General features: G+C 39.8%; 1 protein-coding gene across 2 annotated transcripts in view; it reads right to left on the reverse strand.

Moving 5' to 3' along the window:
- Positions 1 to 5,525: 5,525 nt before the first annotated feature.
- The window catches only part of KATNIP (katanin interacting protein), a 59,560-nt gene continuing 43,511 nt past the window's right edge, over positions 5,526 to 21,574 (reverse strand). For both annotated transcript variants that reach the window (XM_075436290.1, XM_075436289.1), the window contains exons 19-26: positions 18,496 to 18,653; positions 18,114 to 18,178; positions 16,793 to 16,903; positions 14,875 to 15,014; positions 12,236 to 12,337; positions 11,415 to 11,575; positions 8,966 to 9,054; positions 5,526 to 7,669 (exon numbers count right to left, since the gene is read on the reverse strand). In XM_075436290.1, coding sequence (XP_075292405.1) covers positions 7,614 to 7,669; positions 8,966 to 9,054; positions 11,415 to 11,575; positions 12,236 to 12,337; positions 14,875 to 15,014; positions 16,793 to 16,903; positions 18,114 to 18,178; positions 18,496 to 18,653 — 882 coding nt within the window. In that variant the 3' untranslated portion in view covers positions 5,526 to 7,613. The remainder of the gene's footprint in view (positions 7,670 to 8,965; positions 9,055 to 11,414; positions 11,576 to 12,235; positions 12,338 to 14,874; positions 15,015 to 16,792; positions 16,904 to 18,113; positions 18,179 to 18,495; positions 18,654 to 21,574) is intronic.

Consider the following 21,574-nt stretch of genomic DNA (forward strand, 5'->3'; position numbering starts at 1 on the left):
GCCCTCCCCTGCGGGCCTCTCCTCCCATTGGAGTTTGACAGGCAAACAAATGTCCAACAAGTCTTCCCCTGACCTTTGTTCTCAAACCACAAGCAGACGGCCAAGGTGCAGATCTCCCTTGGGCCTTAATGCTACTCCCCCAGGGAATAAAAGTGACACCAAGGATCCCAGAGGACTTCAGACAGAACACACAAGGACAGAACATGCACTGATCTACCCAAGCACTGTACTGAGAAGTGCAGATCGTAGCTTCTTGCAGATTTATTGTGAAGAGTAGTACATTTTCTCAATGCTCCAAAGTGAGTGATTAAAATACCTGTCAATGTCTTGCTGGGTCAGTGGGTTTTGATCAGATCTCCCATTTTGTGTTAATATTCAGATACATTACCATCCCAGAAAGATGAATAATAGGAGCTATTTCATTTCCTTGACAATATTAAACATAATGAAAAGTCTTACTATCATCCCACATCCTTCTCCATGAATTCTGGCCACAGACAGATCTCCCATTGGTAATAGAAATGTCAGTTTGATTCATCTGTTCACCAACTAATCCTTACCAAACAATTTCCAGTATATAGCAAGCCATCCAAAAACATTCCTTTGGAAACAAGCCAGAACCGACATTCACTGTAGATTAGTTTTTACCACTGTTTAGGCTTATACCATTTCAGGTAGCTTTGCTACTTACTCTATTTTTAGCAGTGCCTCCAGCAGACCAGGAAAGAGGCAGATCACAAGACTTCTGCTAATCTGCAAATCTGAAATTATGGTTGGGAGACTGAATTTATTATTATACAGCTAGATGATGACAGCAGAGATGACCTTTCTGCAATGCCAGAAGTCTTATCCATGCTGATCTAGGCCTTTAATCAGCAGGGGGAAAATATAGATCAGTATGTGTCAAAGGAAAAACTTTCTCCCTACTAGGACAGCCAAGCATTAAACCAGATTGCCCAGGGAGGCTGTGCAGCCTCCATCCCTAGAGGTTTTCCAGGCCTAACTAGATGAAGCCCGCTGTAACGTGCTCTGACTTTTGTAAGGCGAAAAAAAAAGGTGTGTAATTGCAGAAAGCAGCCAGGAAAATCTTTGATGAATGGGAGCACAGAGCCGTGAATAACAGGCAGGAAGAGCAGCAGTGTTTTACACTTGCTAAGCCACACTTGTAAGCAAGCGGGGCTGACAGTCGCTAGTGTCTTAGCTCAGTTCACGGCGCTGGCTGGTTCATTTTGCTGTCAACCACTCCCTACGCTCAGCAAAGCTGCTGTGCCGGCGCTGCCTCAGTCCTCACCCTTTTTGATAAAAGATGAAAGCTTCCTCTTGCTCAAGATGAAAGTTCTTCCCCCAGCTTGTTACAGACAGAAACATCTATCCTGGCAGCCACCTCACGTTGCCATCAGGCAGAAGAGAAATCTTAGTGAAAAAGATGAAAGGGCTCAACTGCTCCCAGTTCATTATCTTTACTGCAGGGACCATTTCTTCTCCCAAGTATAAGGCTTCCCTTGGGTGAAGAGTCATTTCCCTGAGAAACCTTCACAGCCATAGCAGCTGCTTCTGTATTCTCCTGCCCTTATGCCTACCCACACTCGCTTTCCCTCTGAGCCTTTGGCCAACATCTGTTTCAGCTCCAGCTGTACTGACTGGGATACAGCTTGGCTATCAGTTCAGTCCGTAGCACTCAGCTGAGCTCACAATCTCAGGAGGCAGTGGCTGAGTACCAGGCTCTTCCTGGCCCTTACAAGGGCTCCGAGATGCAGCATCCAGATCTAAAACTTCTTTTTAGCACTGCACCCACCCCCTGCCTCCCCCGGGGGCAGAATACTTTCAGGTAGCAACTGGCTTTGCTGAGAAGATGGTGACTTGGTTATTTCTGAGGCCCTTTAGCACTCTCTGACGTTCACCTCCACACGCTTAGCCCAGCACACTGAATTTCCAAAAACCACTGTGAGGCTCCTTTTCCAGTTAGGTCCAGATAAGCTAAGGAAAACAAGCAACCGAGCTCTGAAACAACACATCACATAGGAGTAAGATGAAAGGTTTGAGCCCAAGTTAATTGTATCTGCCTGATATATCCCCTTAGGTTTATGTTTCCCCAGAATGCCCATCCTCTTGGGAAAACTGCACAAAAATCTCTGCATTCTGACATTTCTGGAAGTCCCAGGAGCAACAGAGCAGAGATGCACACTAAGAATTTGTGAGTCGTGTTGATTTTAGTCACACCAGAGACCTTGAGCAAGTTGAAAGCTAAAGGCAGGATTTCACTGTGGTCTCACTGTATAATTGGGACCTTCCAGAAATAAACAGCACACCTGGGGAAGGCTGCTAGCAGATCATGAGGTGCCGGTTTTCCACACCTAATTAGAGCCAAAGCAGTGAGGCATGGGTGGAGGACTGTGCACTGTTGGAAGCAATAGTCCAGGCTGGGACACTCCTACCCTGCTGATCATCGGGATGATCAGTCCTGACCTTCAACCAGGAGCTAAGAAAGACAACTGCAGAGAGCCAGCAGATAGAAGGTCTGTAGCCTTGTTTTCCCCTAATTTCTGTTTTCCAGTTTTTTTCCAGTAATTTCTAGGTCAGTAAGAAGGAAGCCTTAAATTGCAAATGTTTCCTTCTATGCCTAGATCTCAACACCGCAGCACTTCACAGGGTCCTGAGCCAGGGTGACTGGCGCTGATGCTATTAGACAAGGGTGGAAAACCGATCTCTTCCCAGAAAGATTTAGTGGCCAGTCGGACAGGAAATTACTCCAGCTGGGTACTCTGTCCCCATCTCTCAGCTCTTCCTGCAGCTAGGAGATTCACTCTATAATTGCTTTCTTAGTCCACATTTTATCCTCAGCTGACAGAATTCCATTAGGGTGATACAAGCTGCATGATAAAGGGATGTTTGTGTCTCACATGGGCTGTAAGTCATTTCTCAGCAAACAAGCAAATAGTCACAGAAATGGGCAAAGAGACCACTGAGCCAGGAACCCTCCTTCTTGTGCTCTGAATAGCAGGACCTCAGCACTCAAACGGAAGCAAACAAGCATGTCACACTCCTCCCTGCTTCCTTCTCTGCTCTTCAGAGGAGACGTGTCAGTGCACATCTCCAAAATGAGCGTTTATTTCTGCAGCATTTTTGAATGGACAGTAATCAAGCAGACAGACATGTTGCACCAGGACCCCTAGAAATGAGGGCCCCAGGCAAAAAGGAGCTGCTGTGCTGCAGTCATAGGGGTTGGTGACACCAGAGAGCACAGACAGCAAGCGGCCTACATGTGGGAAACCGGATGAAATGAAACTACTGTTGTAATACATCTGAGTATATACACCTGAAGAGCAAAACAGGTTGGTCACACCTGTAAGAATCATTCTGAACAGGACCTTCAGGACTGTTCTGGAGGACAAAAGGAGTGACTTTCTAAGCAGCTATAGACATGTTGAAAGAAGCTGAACAGAATATGGGAAGGTGCATCAAATGCTGTAGTGCACGTAGCTACAGTTATCTATAGTACTGGTGAAGTCATTACTAGGCAGTGTGTTCTGGAGTCCGTATTTTTTGAAGAATATTGGAAGAGATTTGGCTACTTCAGTGACTCTTACCAGGAGAGCTCAGCCTCCTGGATCAGCAGCCCCAGAGCATGGAGGCCAGCCTAAGGCACCCCTACACGACATGTCTGCTCACACCAGTGCTGGTCTGGACTTTAATCACTTGCTACATTCCCCAGACCAGTACAGAGGCGCACCCAACAGTGAGGACTGTCGAAGCAGATAGCAGGAAAGAATGGGAAATGCTTCTGTCTTACAGAGCATAAGCCATTGGCTGAGTCAATGGGAAAGCAGCCTTCATCCCCTGCGCGAGCCAGAAAGATGTCAGATCAGCACTCCGTGTTTGCTCTTACCTGACTTAGGCTGAGAAGTGAGCTTTCCCTGGTAACATAACAGGGTTTAAAGACTCAACGTTCAACCTCCATCACCCGCTGCTCTCATCCTCACGTCATCACCGTCAGCGAGCCCTCCCTCTGGTCGTTCCAGTGTGTTACCTGGTATACAAGATTTCTGTCCAATCTCACAACACCCCATCACTCACTGGCAGCGTAATGCTCTTGCAGATGTTACCAGTCTGGCATACATCCCTGAAATGATAGGACTGAACATCACTATGGGGAATGACCAGTGCACCAGTGACATGGTCAAGACCCAGCAGGACCAAGAAATCTTACAGAAAACAGTGACACCTAAGCAGGATGCTGTGGTTCAGTTTTATGTCCAGGTCCAGCCTAAGCCAACACAATGGCTCAGTTTAATTTAGCTGCCGTATGTAGCTCCTCATGTAGCTCTTTTGGGCTTCATCCTCCAAAATGAGGATGACTCTCCTGACTCAGTAATAATACACGAGCTTCCCTGTCTTCTATGCTGCCTTTCACAATGTATGCATCACTCCTTGCTCCCTTGTCCGCATATGGGTGGTTCTCACTGCTGTTTAAATTCTACTGGATTAAACCACAAAAAGGCAGAAACTGGAAACAGAAGTTGCAGGCCATCCCAAGCATCCCAGTGTTCAGATGACACTGTGAAGACTGATAAAAATATCTTTTTAAAGATCAAAAAGTAGGCAGCATGACATGTACGTCCTCACAGATTATTTCTTTATCCTCTGTCCTTCTCCTTTCTGTTATCTTGATCCAACCCCTTTAAAGCAAGTCATTGCAGGTAAAGGTGAGCATCTATGACATTAAGGTTTTTGAGTAGCCCAGAAATTGGAACTGGGCTAAATTTAATAATTTACCTCAAAAGCTTCAGCAAGAATTCATATTAATCCTTCCTTTTCCTTTGTCATGCTTTTGACAATGTCGAATGCTGTGTTACCATGCACATTCTTGCTGAAACTGTGCCTGACATCGACTGCAATGCTCTGTGGGGATTTTCTTGATTGCATGTTTACTCTTCCTCTTTTTCCTCCTGTAAATACTAGTCTGACATGAGTGTACTGGTGACTAGGTAGTTAAGGTGAAAAATTGAATAAAACTTCCCTCCCCCAATTCATTGTGGAAATGAGTCAAGTATCTATCTTTGAGTATGTAGGGCTGACTAGGACACCTAATTATCTTTGGTTATATAAAGGGTCATTACATCTCAGCTCCAGTTAGAAGGGCAAATGCTGACATCTCCTACCCCACAGAGAATAATGAAGTATTTTCTAAACATTATGCTACTTTCTATATACAATGGACTAGAACCAAGGACTTCATTAGGCCTTGCCTTCGTGGTGTATGTCATCCCAGAGCAGACCGCAGGCTGGCAAACCCTTCTTTCAGACAGAGACACTGCAGGGGAGGATGTTCCACAGCTTCACCATTTTTTTTGAAATATTTTGAAGACTTTCATGGTCTTTCCACAGTGTGGTGATTTTAGGAATCTCCTGAATGGGTAAAAGGAGCTGCTAGAAGAGGCTGGCAGAAAGTAGAAGCCAATGCTCTGAGCCAGACCAGCTGCACTGGATACAGGCTTCCTGAGGCAAAAGGTGTGAAAGCAGGCTGCAGTTACCAACTGACTGGTGAGGAAGAGTTCGTGGCAGAGAAACAGACACTGGAGAGAACTGTGACCCATTTGAGCTTGACCAAGTATTTTGCCATAATTTACAAAACCTGGTGTTACATCAAAGGATTAGGGTTGAAAAATCGTTAGTCCATCACACTGGACTTCAGATGCTCTAGACAGGTACAAAGAGATGAGCATAGAAAGTCCTCTCCTCCTCATACCTTTTCTGATTAGTAAGAAGGATGTTATTCTGTGCCAGGAAACACAATGGATTTCATTTCTCTTCACATTCAATGCAATTTTCTCAGAAGAACAGACAATGTGACAGGCCTCATCTCATCTAGAGATTGCCTACATGACAAACCTGTGACTGTGCCTTAAGTCTTAAAAACCTTGCTGTAGCGTCTCCTCTTCCAAATGCATATATCTGTTCTTAGCCCTACCAATAACCCTCCTTTCAGCTCCTCCTCTTTTTTTGTTTTGGAGTTGCATGCCATGGTTATCAGATCTGGAGCAAAAATTAAAACTTGGTTCTTGGTAGAGCTACACTGGTAAATGCACTAGAGGAGACAGTTCGCAGAACACCACAAGGTTCTTTCATCAGCACAGTTTGGGAAGAGCCTTTAAACAAAGTACCATATACTCACAAACACTATTTTACATTTAGAAGGAAAGTGTTGTATTTAGTACAAAATACATTTTCTTGCTCCATCAAGTCTAGGAAAAGCATTGCTGTCTTGTGTCTTTCCAGCTTAGCCAACGACAGTTAGTAAGTATGCTTTTTATAAGCAAACATACAAGATACTGCACTCCTGACTTAGCACAGAAAGAGAAGCAGCACATTTTGATTCTATACCAGGAACTGCAATAGAATATCTCTGTTTCATGTCTAAAAGCATATGCTGACTTCAGAGTGTTCAGTTCTCTCTGGAAACAATGAGTGAGTTCTAAATAAGAAAGGAAGAATCTACTATGGAAGAGATTTACAGGTGTAAATCAACTGACAAATTTTCAGTGAACAGTACATTTGCATAGCTACAAATCCTGCAGCGTAATTATTTGGTTAGAGTTTTGTTTAAATGACTACATATGCAGGGTATTTTGTGTTTGAAACTGCAGTTCACTCCTTACCTTTGGCTAGTTAAAATGCATTTACCATTTCTCAAAAGGGAATATATGTTGCTGGCAACAGATCTGGTTGGTGCAGCACAGAGGTATGGCCTCCTTGTTTATATAACCAAATTCAAGCGAAACAGGAGAAAAGAGCATAGCTCTGCAGCAGAAGAACTCTGAAGAACGTGTAGAGCGCCTGTCAATGGCACTTCAGGCAAAAGATCTGTTTTTGCTCTTTACATGTTAGTGAAATAATGAAAGAAATAATTATTTCACTGCAAAAGACGAGAGAAGTGACAGCTGAAATTTACTTATTAAATCTTGATAAACCTACTTCCTGATCTCCACTTTCTAAAAGCATTCATCACACTTCTCCGTACCCAGTGGAACCTCTCCAGATTTCAGACACAGTGTCAGGCCCCAGAGAGAGCCATGGCATCAAAATATACAGTGTCAGCCCAGAAACAGAGGTAAAGAATATTTCCTCTAGTAAATGAATTTCCCAAAGAACTATTTACAGGCATCAGAAACAAAGCAGACACTTCCTTCTACTGAGGAGCTTCATGATCATCCAGCTAAGATTTAGGAATTATGAGAAATACTCTGAAAGGCCTCTTGTTATAACCACCCTGCTTCACCCAAGTTCTTGGTACTCAGCAGGAACAGCTGTCAGTTAGCAATAAGGTTCTCTCTCACTCCATCTTCCTTCCTCCCTGGATTTTCAATCAAGAGAGACGAGAGAAAAATCAGACAGATAATGACAATTAAAAAACCCAGAAAACTGAATTCATGCTTGAAATTTCATTAATGAAGAAAATTTCCTGTAGCGAACAAAACTTCCTTCCATAAGACAGGAGGTGGTTCAGCAGCGGCAGACACGGAAAATCTTCCATTTGGATGATACATATCCTGGAGATCTAGATTGCAGTGATTCAGGGCTAGATGCATTCAGGACTTTCCAGTCACAATCCCTTGTTATCTTTTCCTCCTCTGCTGTCCTTTTTCACATATGCAGGTTTTTGGACGCAAAGCTGTAAGAAAAAATTAAGTGCTGTTTTAAGACACTGCCTGTATTAACAGTGAAGCCACAGACTAAAATTAGGAAGAAACATACCCATTTCTCCTTCCATCCCAGAATGAACGCTAAGCTACTCCTCTCTGTAACGTTTCTTACATTGACAGTGAGCACTGCCAATTTTTTCACAGTCCCATGGAGTCGCTTGCCTGTGGAATCTGGTCTGAATTCAATGTTAACACTGTTCTCAGTAGGAGGTTGGACCCTCCCTCAGGAGGGGACCTCCTGAGGTCTCCTCCAACCCAAATCATTCTACAAATATATGCTGTCAACCACTGCAGCTGGTACCAGTAAGTACTACAGAGGAGACATGGGGCAGACGGCAATAGGCAATCCTCAACTGATGACTTCAGAGGCATCCTGTGTCCTTAATGCTTGGGCAATAGGTGTGATGGTCACAGCAATGACAGTTACTCTTTACTGGACATAGAGGATGTCTGCACTGGAACCCAGGGTGTCATTACAACAGGCAGAGATGCTCACAATACTTTAGACGCAGCTAGTGCTAATACACTTATAACTCTGAAGATGTATTTGTACAGGCAACAGCATTTTCAAATCCTTCTCCTACAGAAGTGTTATTAAAAGCCATCAAATAATTTCTGTAACACTTTCCAGAGGAACTAATTGGAGAAAGTGTCATGCTCAGGAGAGAAAACCGATCATGAATATACCAGCTTGGCTGAGAATTTGTAATGTATTTAGGGAGCTATCTGAGTAATTTACAATGAATGACTGGGACTCTTCAGACTACAAATACAATCTACTCTTTCTCCTCGGGGAAAAAAAAAAAGAGGTTGTCTTTTTAATTATCACTTTGTAAGAGAAAAGACCAACCAGAAAGACAGTAGGAGGAATAAAGTCAACATGTTCTCCCCCTTGTTACACTTACTGTGATTTTGGATTTGTTTGAGGAGCAACGAGCAGCTAATTCTGAGACAGATATGCATCATCTCTTAATCTGCTTAGAAGGCCAGCGAGGATGCAATGAGCCTATTATTCCAAAAGTTATCTAGGAACCTGCGCAATTAACACCAGTTTCCAGTTGATCTTCAGCCAGTTTCTTTCCTGACAACTTCTGCATATGTGTTGGTATAAGCCATGACTACACACCACACACATCTTCAATTTCTATCATCCACTTTCACATTTAGATATAGTATAAAAACCCACCGGAGTATGACATTCCTGATTTGCCTTCCTGTGGCAGAAAAGTAGAGCAAAGACGACAACAGTAGAAGACAGAACTAACCTGGATCAGCCACAGCCTGCTTCTTTTTGCTGCTTGTGACAATCTCGTTCTCATTCATCATTCGTACATCCTGATCTCCCACATGATTGCTGTAAAGATTAAAATCAGTACAAGAGCCAAAATAATCAACGTTGTGAAAAGTCACGAGAGACACGGAAAAGGTTACCAAATAAGTTATTTAGGTCCTGGAGGCTAAACAAAGCTATGAAGCACAGCCACAATGTATGAGACTCTCTAGAAAGGAAAGGCATTCTGTCTACATCCACCTGAAGGATTTCTTGCTGATTTTAATTAGTGGCATTCATTCAGGCACACATTCAAACATAGGCATCAAATTTGCTCTACAGTTTTCTTGCCTGCCTACACAGCTTGAACCACATTAACTAAAGTGAGTTTTTAAATCAATGCTGTACAAAGAGGGTATAAAAATCCCAATATGGAACTTAACATTGTTTTGTAATGTTGATAAAGCATTATTTGAAAATTTTCTGAACTAACCAAAATTCATTTACTGTGACAAGTTTTGTTCGCAGGGTGCTGCAAAATTTTAACAATTTCTTTTTGGGAAAGAAGTAATAACTTCACAGTTAAATTAAACTAAACAAATTACAGAAAAAAATGTGACCTGAATTGAAAGTTGAAGAAAACATTACTAAAGACGTCTCCCTTTCACACAGACATAAACAAAACATCCATACCTTTGGAAAAAGAGAAGTGTATTTTTCTTTTCTCTACAAATACTGCATAAAATAGGCTTCTGTTTTTGGAGAAAAATGTAATGTCTCTCAAACTGTCAGAATGAAACAGGTGAACCAATACTGAAGTAAATCAGAAGTTACGCTATTGATGATAATATCAGACTCCAGCTCAGATTTCATAAAATATTGAACAATGACATGTGAAAGACAATAGGCCAAAATCAGAAGTAACAATATATAAACGCTCAAGAGCACTTTTAAGATGGAGAGACGTTATCCAGCACTTCGTAAGGGATTTGTCTTCTATTGCTGAAGTACCCCATATTTTAGTAGGGTAGTAGGTGAAAAAAAGGAAGAGAGGTTCGCAACACAGGCTAAGACGACCAAGAAAGCTCCTGCTTTCTTGCAGGAGAGAGAAAGAGACTCAGCATGTTCTTGATCGGAAAACAGATCATGCAGTTTGCATGACCCCAAAAGTACACCCCTCTTAAAACTAAATCACAGGATGCATGTCTTAGAAATATGTGCAAAGGAATTTATGTCAAAAAGATCTATGATTACAGCTGGTGCTTCTGTGCTTCCAAGCAAACAACTTTACTCATAGAAAGATGTTAAGCTGAAGAAACTAAAGGTTCATTTCTCCTCCTCCTTTTTATATCCCACTGATAACTTTCTCAAAACTTGCATTTCCTCAAGACATTTTCATTTCAGTAACTTTTTCACTTGAAAAACCGGTTACCTCCAAATTTTACCATGACAACACAGCCACTTGTAAAAAAACATGAGCGTAATACAATACATCAAAACAATAATAATTTCTTTCAACATCTGACAGCACCAGTGGCCAACGGCCAATGCTTTAGAGAAACACAGGAAAACAAACTCTGTAGGCAAATATGAACTTCTGTTCTTAATCAGAACAGCTTATGTTCCTTCCACTTATTCCTAAATATTTGAATATTCTTCTGAACGAATCATGTGCCATTTTTGAATGCAAAACTGTCGCCTTTTTCCAACTGATGTATGTGCAAGACTTTCTATTTGTTAGCTGTGCAATGTGTAAGAAAGTGTTTATTTCTATAAGCTTTCGATTTTTCACTTTTCAATCTCATTTAAAATAAATTATTCTTTCAATCTTTATTTTCCTTGCTAGGGACTGTTTTTCAGACCCTATTAATCCTGACCTCCTAAATACAAGAGCATTTTTCACTGCATTTCATCGTATTTTCTGCAAGATTGCCAAGTTAGTGGTTTCAAAGTGCTATTCCTCTGAATGAAATTCATTTTTCATTTAAGTAGTTCACTATTTTAGAACGCTTATAAAATAGTAGAATTCTGGTTCCTTAATTAGTACCTGTGCCAAATCAAAGGACTTTCTTTAGTTTTGATGTTTGGTTCTTTTTCATTAACTTCCTATTTTTTTTTTTCCCTCTGTGTAGTATCATTGGGATATATCATTTTTCTCTAAGGAAGCCTAACTTACTTCTTTTGTGCTTATTACTATAGACTTCCATAAAAACATATGTAAATATGAATCATGAATCCGAGTAAGCGCTAAAAAATGCTTACAAATTAAGTGGGTAATTTAGTCCTAGTATCTAAAAAACTATTGGTTATTTCTCATTAAATGAGGCTGAGTATGCTTTGGAAGGGAATTTTCTATAGCAATATACATTGTTGCTGACATTAGTCACATAAAAACATTTTCTGAAAACAAGATTCTTTCTTCCAACCAAGATCCACTCACATACCTAATAACAGTTCTCTTCTCCTGATGGCAAATCTTCTCATCATCTGTGAAAAGAATGGTATGGTACAGGACCACTGGCTCACAGGTTGGTAGGATGCCTGATACTACATGGTTCACCATATCCAGAATCCCATTGTAGACAAGCAAGTCGTCCACCAGAAGCTAAAGATATTTAAGAAAGAAACAAACAAAACATCCAGAAATCAAGCATTGATTTCAGCCGTTGTCTCCATCAATTACCCAGAAATTATCTTGCCGTGTTTGTTTCACAAATCTGGTCATTAGTTTAGCTTTTCTTCCTTAAAGCTTCCATTTCTCTTTATTCACTGCTGGGTTTTGATTTTTTTCCCCCAAAGTTTTTGTCTTCTTGCTGATGTTTCTAATGCAGCTTTCAAGTAGGTAATTAAAAACGTATTTCATGTTTTAACATAATTGCCATTCTATGAACTGGAGTGAATCACTCTTAAATCTAGCAATTAATGAATCTCAGCTCACTTCAGCTGTCGAAAACTTGGATTTGTAGTTTAAACTAGTCTTCCAGGCCTGCTCTATAGTCAGTAGAAAAAGGAAAGCATTACCCTGTCTTAAGACAATTATCTAAGAAAAAAATCAGGTAAAGTGTTTTTTTTCCCTGGACAAGAAAGGGAGGACAGATGACTGGCATAGATTAGTCATTTTAATACAAAATGCAGAGTTAAATGAGACGAATCCCATCCTTTGAGATTTTATGGAATCACACTTCAGTAAACTGTGAAAATAAGTACAGAAATCAAGCAAGCTGACTCACCAGAACATACAAAATGCATACAAAATATTACTTACACCGAATTCTTTCACACCTCTCTGAGGCGTTTTGGCATAATTCCATAACTTGATCATTGACACAGTAGTAGGGACATCAAAAATTACATATACCCTATTCACCTGTAAAAGAGAATAAATTTATATTTAACAGCACAAATTCCCCAAAGAAATTAAATTCTCATGCACATTCCATCAAAAGAGTTCCATATTTAAAGAGATGCAGCTAGAGGACAGATAACTGATGCTAAGGATTTGAGTTCAGCTACCATCGCTGTTGATAATTCACAGACGCCGTCTCTGCCCCAGAGCTGCCCTCTCAAATGTACATATAACTCATCAGAAGACGACATCTACACCTGAGCTTGTCACCCTGGATTGGTAGTCTACTGGAGGAGGGGTGGCGAGACACCTGCAATAAGAACTTCATCCACCAAATACAGACAGGATAAGACAAGCTGGTATCTTCCATACTATTCTAATTTCTATTCTAATCTATTTCTATTCTATTCCATTTCTTTCTACCAAATATGAATGGAATCCACCTTTCTATTTGCAAGACTAAAATTTCTCCTCTATCTTTGAAAACTCTTGCAGAAATTTTGCAACTTTTTTGTTAGGCACACTAATGGGAACGTAGAGACAATTCTCCAGATGCTTGCTAAACAATTATCGCTTGAGGTATTGCTTATCTCACTTTCGGTGACATTAATGTCAATATGTTAAGACCAAAGATTAGGCTGTAGGAAACCAATCTTGCCTATTACAGTTAATTCTATGCTAATTCCTTTTATGAGCTATTGTATTAACTTCGGGCCAGCATATCTTAAGCTTCCTCCCTAGCATCCTTTGATGCACTGGAGAAGATATTGTTAGTTGTAATAAATCATTATGCAATTTTTTTACTGAAGAAAGAAAGGTAGATGTGATCAATAGAAATGTTTGTATCTGTGGTTTTCCAGAAGACAATTTGGGCATAGCCTCCAACAGACATTGTTAGTCTCACAGCAAATGATAAATTTGATGGAAAATACATTCAAGCAAATAAATAAAATGACAATTAGTAACAGGGGAACAAAGAATTCAAATTGTCCTTACATTACGAATAGATTTGCAAAAGACAAAAACACTTTTAGAATTAGAAAGGAAAATGTATTTAGAAAGGAAAAGAAAGGCTGTAATACATAACCTCCTTAAAGCTTTTGAACTTTCCAATATAGTGAAGAGTTAATTCAGCTTTCTAGGCAACTGGCACGTTTCAAAGCAGCCTAGCAATGAGGATATAAGTACACACAAGCTTTGGTTCAGCGCCCCAACTACAGAAGATGATCATGAATAGGTTAATTGCTTAAGCCATTTGCAGTTCCTGGCTGTACAACCATCCCATAGAGGATGGAAGAGAGAAAAGTACTATGTGGATCTTGAAAAGGTGTAATTTGCTACAGTGTAAGGACAGAAAGAGCCACTAAATTGCTTGCTCTTCCCTTCTGCATATCACACTTTATCAATTTACCCTTTTAATAGTGATATCTTATGTTCTTCTACAGTACTTTGGTGTCAGACATAACACCACCAACAGCGTACACGTCTGTGCTAGAACTCCAGGTACTGTTAATTTCCTTTTGCCAAAATGAAACAGCCTCTGCAAGCATGTCTTTTATAAGGACTTGAGCAAACTCAGATGGCTGTCAAATCAATCATTCATGATGTTATGATGGATATCTGAGCATCTCATCAAATTAATTACCAGGATTCAAGATGCAGAATCTACACAGTAGGAGCCTCAAGCATTACACAGACCTTCCGCTTTCCTAAGAAATGCAAGTGGTCAGTATTCCCAAGTATAATTGAAAGCTTTATCTTAATTATACCCACTGCATTACAACATATAACGATATACAGACTATTTTCAAAATTGACTTAATTCTTTGTTTTTAGTATTCTAATTAATAACTATAAAATATCTAGTAAGGGTTTTTCCAGTAATCTACAACATATCACACCTCAGGTTTAGATTTTGTTACTTTTGAAATACATCCTTTTCTAAGAAACACATCTTAATGATGTCCATAATAGGCCCATAAAAAATATCCTCTCCCAAAACAAAGTCAGAACTCAGATCTAAGTTTATCTGCTTTCCTGTGTAGATATTTGATGCCCCATATTTTAAACATGGGACTTCTAAAAGGGCTGAATCACTTGGGACCTTAGGACATGGAATACTAAGTCAGTCATCTCCATGAATCTGAATTCAACACAGATAATGAGATTGAAAAATATCTCACTGCTGGAACAACATGCATTGCTTTTTGTAAAACCAAATTTAAGATCCCACTCTGCTCCCGTCTGAAAGGCATTTATTGCCCAAAACATGCATATTAAACTCCTTTGTCAGTATCTTTATTGTAATAACAGAAAAAAACATCTACGCTAGCAGTGGAAATTCTTCTGCTGTTGCACCATGGAGACAGAAGGAGATTACAAACCTGGGAAATCTATACTGCTGCTATCTGTGCAGTGAAGAGATCCTAGAATAAAAAGAGCTTCTTCTAAAAGGCAGTGATTTAGCATAATTCACTAATATCAGATCTACCCTTTCTTTTATGCTTCTAGCTACATTTATGCACATCATCAAAATGGAATGAAAACAGAAAACGTACCAAACCAGGAAGAACTGGTGCAAGCCACATATGTCTGCCATCGGTTGTGTCATTTACTCTGTCAATTAGTTTGTCTGGAGTTCGGATGTCTCCAGATACATCTTCTAAAATGTTCACGCTATCTGGAAAAGCGGCAATATCTGAAAAAAACTTTAAGTGTAAATAACCAAAAAGTACATTTCAGAAACACCATATTTAAAAGCTCATGCTTGCTCTTCTAGATTCCATGAGTGAGTATTCACCACTACAACCCTTATAGATTCTGTCTTTCAAGGTTGTTTTTAAAATGGGAATAAATTAACTACCTACATTTAATTTATTTTCAAATACATATTTATGACTTCATCAATAAAGTTCCCTTATCAGGAATAGGCATTTCCCAGCTTTTTTGTGACAAAGCTCCATTTTTTTGGCATGAACTTGTGGAAACTCCTTATATGAAACCTATCTCAGGAAAAGAATCCTTGCAGCAGGTAGTCATCAGTCTGACCACGTTTCGCTCAAGTTGCTCAAAGTTTGTGATGGAAATCAGTAACTGTCTCATAAGGCCTTCTTTCAGTTCTTTTGAAAGCAAAAGAGTAAACCTTCTGTTGAACAGGCTTTCAAGGTATCCAGATTTTCTCTGTAAGAGAACATTTATGCTAAAAACGTACGTATGTTAAAGACGCGCAAAGAAATACGGAGGGATGGCACTGTCTTCAGAATTATAGATCCCTAGCAATCACGTTTGAAGGACATTCATTTCCCCTTGTCCTGCTTTCTAACAGGCCTGAGTCTGTAGGCATTGATAAATAATTTAAGGAATAATGCAACAATGTCTCAACTGTTTAAGAAAAGCTTGCTCCAGAGTCAGTACTGAATTATCACATTTAGTACTGCACTAAAGACAAATACGCTCCTTTTGGGATCCTAACATATCCAAGCAACACTACGGCACAGGCAGAAACAGGCGATCATTCAAACAAGCTGAGGTATCTCTACCTGGCATTGTATTGTACTGCAAAGACATACCGTTCAAAAGGTAATTTAAAGATCCCCTGTTCTTAAAACCAATTTGTTACCACTTTTCAATTTTAAAATGCTGCTTCTCCATTACAGATGTTTCAAGTTCATCATGTAGCATACAAGATACAAATATGAATCAGGAAAAAGCCTTTATTACCCTTTTCATTGTATCCTCTCTTTATTAGCCAATAAAGATCCTTACAGACACACAATTCAAGCAGCATCCATGCTTTTTGTCCTTTCTAGTCGGCTAAGAAACTTTCTTCCATGTGACTGAACTATGTGAATTACATGTTGGGGTATGAAGCTTTCACTCTTTAAGAGACTTTAGCTGATACAGAGCACTGAAGTGTGACCTTGATCACTACGAATCTCTCAAACATGCCCCTCATTCCCTCTGTTGGTTACCCAGGGAACACTGAATCAAATTCAAAATCTCAGCCCTTTTCTTCACAACTGCATCAGGTGTCTAGAATAGCCTAAAGTTCCAGAAGAAGAGTTATGAAAAATTTCTTTCTTGTGGCACAAGGAAAGATTCCATAACAGAGAACTGAGCTCAACCTTTTCTTCTGAATTTATAGCTCATCAAACTTTCTGGTCCTTCCATACCATAGAACAAATAAATGTTGACAGCAAAAAATACCATATCACGCTTCAGCCTTCCCTTCTCTAACCCTGTCCTGCTTTGTTGGTGCATCCCATTCAGAGAAGAAATGCTCTGAAAGTATACAGAATACATTAAAACATATGGAAACAAGTATCATCACACAAATATAGATAAATATAAGCACAGTAATCACATGGGATGAACTGGCAATTTGGAAGAAGTAGCAAGTGACGCCATACGATAATGTGCCAGGGAACAAACTGTGTATCTGAAAGGGACAGAGGCGCTCGCTCGGTAGAAGGATACTGTTTTCAGTTAGTAAGATTTGGTCTCCGTGTTCATTGAACAGCTCAAGTCCATTCAAACCAATGTAGTATGGGTCACCCCAACTTGTCAGAAGCTGAAACTGGAAGACAACTAAAAAGCAAAATGCTGTTAAGGAAAATTTTGATACTGATACTTTGTTGTCACAGACTACTTAATTTGCAGTTTCAAAAATTATCGTGCAGCCCACATCTCGATGTCAGACACTCTCATTTGCAGTTTGGGAGAGTGACAAAAAAAACCAAACAAAAACCACCACAAAAAAAACCACAAACTGTTTTTCACTTCTGACTTCACTATGTCTTAAACTTCTTTGAATACATGATTTTCTTTTAAGACAAGAAGTCTGCCTTTTCTATCACTGATAATACACACACAAATTAACATCTGCAGGTGGCACAACTGGGCAAAGGTCTGTCAATATACATTTACATATATACATGTTCATACATGTACTTCCATCAGATGAAGAACTACTGAATTTTTTTAGTGTGTGTCTCACCTTCTTGTACACTGCAACTTATTAACATGACACCTCCTAATCGGAGTCTTTACTCCCTTCCTATGTTTCCTGAATATGCTTTTGTGTGGTTTTGAATTATACGGGTGATAATTGGTCAGTAAACATGCCCCTAAAGTGAATGGCAGAAAATGTAATGATGGAGTCTGTGCTGTTCATTTCGCTAATGGAGAACTCATTTGTATCTCTTTCCTCTACCCAGACACTGATTTTCATGAAACTGGCAGGAACTTAGCATTGCTGAGAACTCACTGTCTCCATACTTCGTTAGAACAGCCTAATGGATTTAAAAGCCCCACCAAATAGATGGGTGGCATGACAGTTAAGCATTATCACAAAAGGCTGTGCTTATCTAGGAAAACTTGAGCTTAAAAAGCCACAAACATAAATCGCAAAAATATTACACAGTTCTCGTCAACCTCAATAAAGATATAAAACGAGACAAACATTCACAGATATGCAAAAATACGAAGACTACTTCTAGCTTTGATAGGCTGGCTGGATACTGTGCTAATGGACCTCTAGCTCCAGGTTGGACGGATTATGAAAGGCAGGAGAAAAAGCTACCAGAGTATCTGAAAACAGGTCACACGTTCATATATTATGTTCTATTTATTTATTGTTAATTCATACTTAATGGAAACCTTTCGTGTATTCTTGGTGTCTTGTTAATTTCTTAAAGCACCAGAAATTGTTGGATTCTAAAAGCTCAGGATGCATAGCCATAATACATAACTCTAAAATACTCTATATGAGAAGTAAGAAAATGACAGAGAAGGATACAACCACATGGCATTAACGGTGCTTCATAGTCCATACTAGCTTGTTCCATTCTCTGTGAACCAGTTCTGCCAAAAAATACAAGACAAAATAGTCAATGTACCCTTGGCTCATTCAGAAAAGAGGAGAACAAAACCACAGAACTAAGCCTCCAAAACCACCACCTCCCAAGCCCCCCACCAGTGACTATAGACTAGATTGCCTCCTGATCTCAGTAAAATCTGGTTAACAGCATATAGTTAAAATACATTGAAACATTTTGCTGTAAATGCGTCATTTTTTCATCCAGGTGCCTCAAACAATTGGCTTCAACAGAGAAGATGAAATAATACTGAACAGTTAAGAGAAATTCTGTGGTTCAGGTAACAAAAACATTCTACTTTACCTCCTTTGTACTTTATTAATCAGCTGAGGCTGCAGATAGTCAAGAAAGAGAATTTCTTGGGCAAAGTCAAAATGGCAGTTGCCTGGTCCCTTGCGGATAAGAAAGCCCTCCGGTGGGGAGATGCTCTGACCATCCAGCAACACATGGACAACCTTAGCCTTGTTTAAAATAACATAAGATTGCATGACATGACATTACATAAAATAAAACAGATCCAAACCACTTGTACTCACTTCAGAGGCCGAAATAATTAAAATAACTTTGTTGTATTTATTTCATTCCTCTATAGCATGACATCCTTTGGCAAATGAAAGCCTAACCCAGCAGATACCAGTTGCAACCCACAGTGTGCAATTCAGAGCATCATAGCTGACATTGATGGGGATGGGAGAGGTGAGGATTTGAGGGGGGGGAAGGAAAAAAAAGTATTGAAGAGACCCTTCAATTTCTGCATCTCACTAGATCTCAGCAAACTGAAGCCTCCTTTCTTTGCTGAAAGGGTTGTCACGAATTGGAACAGGCTGCCCAGGGAAGTGGCTGAGTCACCGTCCCTGGAGGTATTTCAAAGACATGTAGATGTGGCACTTGGGTCATGGTTTAGTGGTGGACTGGGCAGTGTTATGTTTACGTTGGACTCTATGATCTTAAAGGTCTTTTCCAACTTAAATGATTCTATGATTCCTGAGCCTGCAGCGATACATATACACATCAATAGAATGGAGAGACTTGGCTTTCAAGTCAGCATATGTCACCAAGGTGATTTGAGGAGCCAGTTAGGAGTCATCAGGCACCTGAATGCACTGCTAGATCAGGCCTGATTGCTCAGCACTGGCTGAAGCTAGCCTTTCAGAAATCACATAACCTGCTGCTCTCTCAAGAGCTCTGGTGCATTTACAGAAAGCCTGTATTTCACCAGTTCTATTTATCTTTGTGGCAGGTGGCACCTGGACTTTTCCAGGATCATGCAAACTCATCTACCAAGCAGTGCTGTGTGTAACCTAAAGGCATATGAATAAAGCAGAGGTACCCATCCTAGGCAGAAAGAACTGAGCCTTGTCCACATCATAGAGGTATGCACCTCTCACACAATCTCTGAAGATGAAACTAAATAATTCAGGCACACCTATTCAGATGATGCAGGAGCGCTGCCCCTTCAGCCTCCCCCATTAGCACCATCTGGTGTTGTATGCATGATCCCAGTCACACAGCAATTCAATCATGCAGCAACAATTATCACTGCATCTTGACCTGAAATAAGTTAAATGTAATTTAACGTTCATCACAAGTAGCATTTATTGCACTGAGTCTTTCACTAACTACTGGTTAAGGAAGGAATAATACCTTTAAAATATAACAAGATGAACTTGTAACTGGCACTATGATTAAAGCTTGCTGATTAATAGACTGAACCAAAACAGATTCATTAGATTAACAAAAGATTTCATTTAGTCTGAAGGTAATGTGAGTCAGTTTTCTAATCTTTGGATTTTATACTGACTGATGTATACATGATCATTTGAGGTTAACTTAGTCTTGTATGCAAATATTTAATTTTCATTATTAAGATTTCTATTAAAAATATATATGCAATATTTATAGTTAAAATTCCCATTACAGGTTTGTATACGAGAAGAACTTAAAAACATTCAGTTTTCTGCAAAGCCTGTATATTATCAGTGACCTGATATTCATAAGTTTTCATATTTTCTCCATCCGTAAACAATTTTTTATTTAATTACAGTAAGTTACACATGCAATATCCCAAAAGCAAGTAATTTTCAGGAAGATTGGTTTTATTTTTTTTTTACTACACAAACATTTCTTGACTTGAAAACCTTGGGTATTGTCCTAGACTAGAGGAGGTGCTCAGTTCATTTCCAAACAGCATGAAGATTAAGTAGGAGGGAATGTTTGTATGAGTACCAAGTACGGAGAAATAACTATTTCTGTTTTTATCTTTACTCAGCTCGGGAGCAAAGAAAGGAAATACCCTTTTCATACCAGAAGTTCTTCTGCATGCTGCTTTCCAGCTGAATCAGTCTCCCAGGCTAAGGAGAGGAAGTGAAAAATCCACTGAAATACACTTTAGTTTAGGAAACACGTATTGAATGGGAAGTCCAGAGGATTCGAGGTGAAATCTTACCTATTATACCACAGCTGCTTATATTTATGTGCCCTTTACAGCCCTCATTTCTAATAATTTTCATCATCTGAGAAAGCACTCAACCATCACACATAGCATTTTACAAATCGCATAACAAAGCTTTCACACGGTAATTTTTCATAAAGCTGGAAATAGCACACAAGCCTTCATTTTGACAGTTCACTGCCATCACCCTCTCATACTAAAGCTGTGAATAGAATCCACCAGTCTACAGCTGCCTAGTAAATCACTGTATCTCACACCCAGGGACTGGTTCTTAGAAGGAACTGCAATACTTCAAGAGACAGATGTCATGATGCCCTAGGTTTACAGCCTAAAGCCTCTTTACTGTGGCCCAGTAGATACCTTGCATCTTCAGTTTTCCAAATAATTCATTTCATCCTTTTAGAGGACTGCAGGTACGAACTCCTTGTTTAAATTGTACCCACTAACTGTTATGGGACTTATAGGTGTGCCACCTGCATGCATACTTTATCAGACTCAACTCTTTTCTACCTAGCAAAGTAAACTGTGACAATATACATTTCTTTCTTTCTTTCTTGGCTTGGCCTCCAAAGAACAGATTCCACGTTAGATTTTCAGGATTTGGCTATTTCTTTCCCTCCTTTAATAACCAAGACACACATACAGGGAGTTGATTTGATATGAAAATTCATGTTCAAACTTTTCTCCCCTGTTCTGCCTTGGAGAAGCTTGGGCTTACAACAGTAGTGAAAAACATTCCACTTCACCACTTAAAGACAGCTCTTTATACTGCATTTTGTACACAGAATCACAGAAAGATTCAGGTTGGAAGGGACTTCGGCATGTCTCCAGTCAGCTCCTGCTCAGAGCAGAGACGCCCACAAAGCTAAATCAGGTTGCTCTGGCCTCGTCAAATTTGGTTTTGAAAGTCTCCCACCACTGAATATTGTC

The sequence above is a fragment of the Opisthocomus hoazin genome, chromosome 15 (genome assembly GCF_030867145.1).
Source record: "Opisthocomus hoazin isolate bOpiHoa1 chromosome 15, bOpiHoa1.hap1, whole genome shotgun sequence".
NCBI classification, from domain to species: Eukaryota; Metazoa; Chordata; class Aves; order Opisthocomiformes; family Opisthocomidae; genus Opisthocomus; species Opisthocomus hoazin.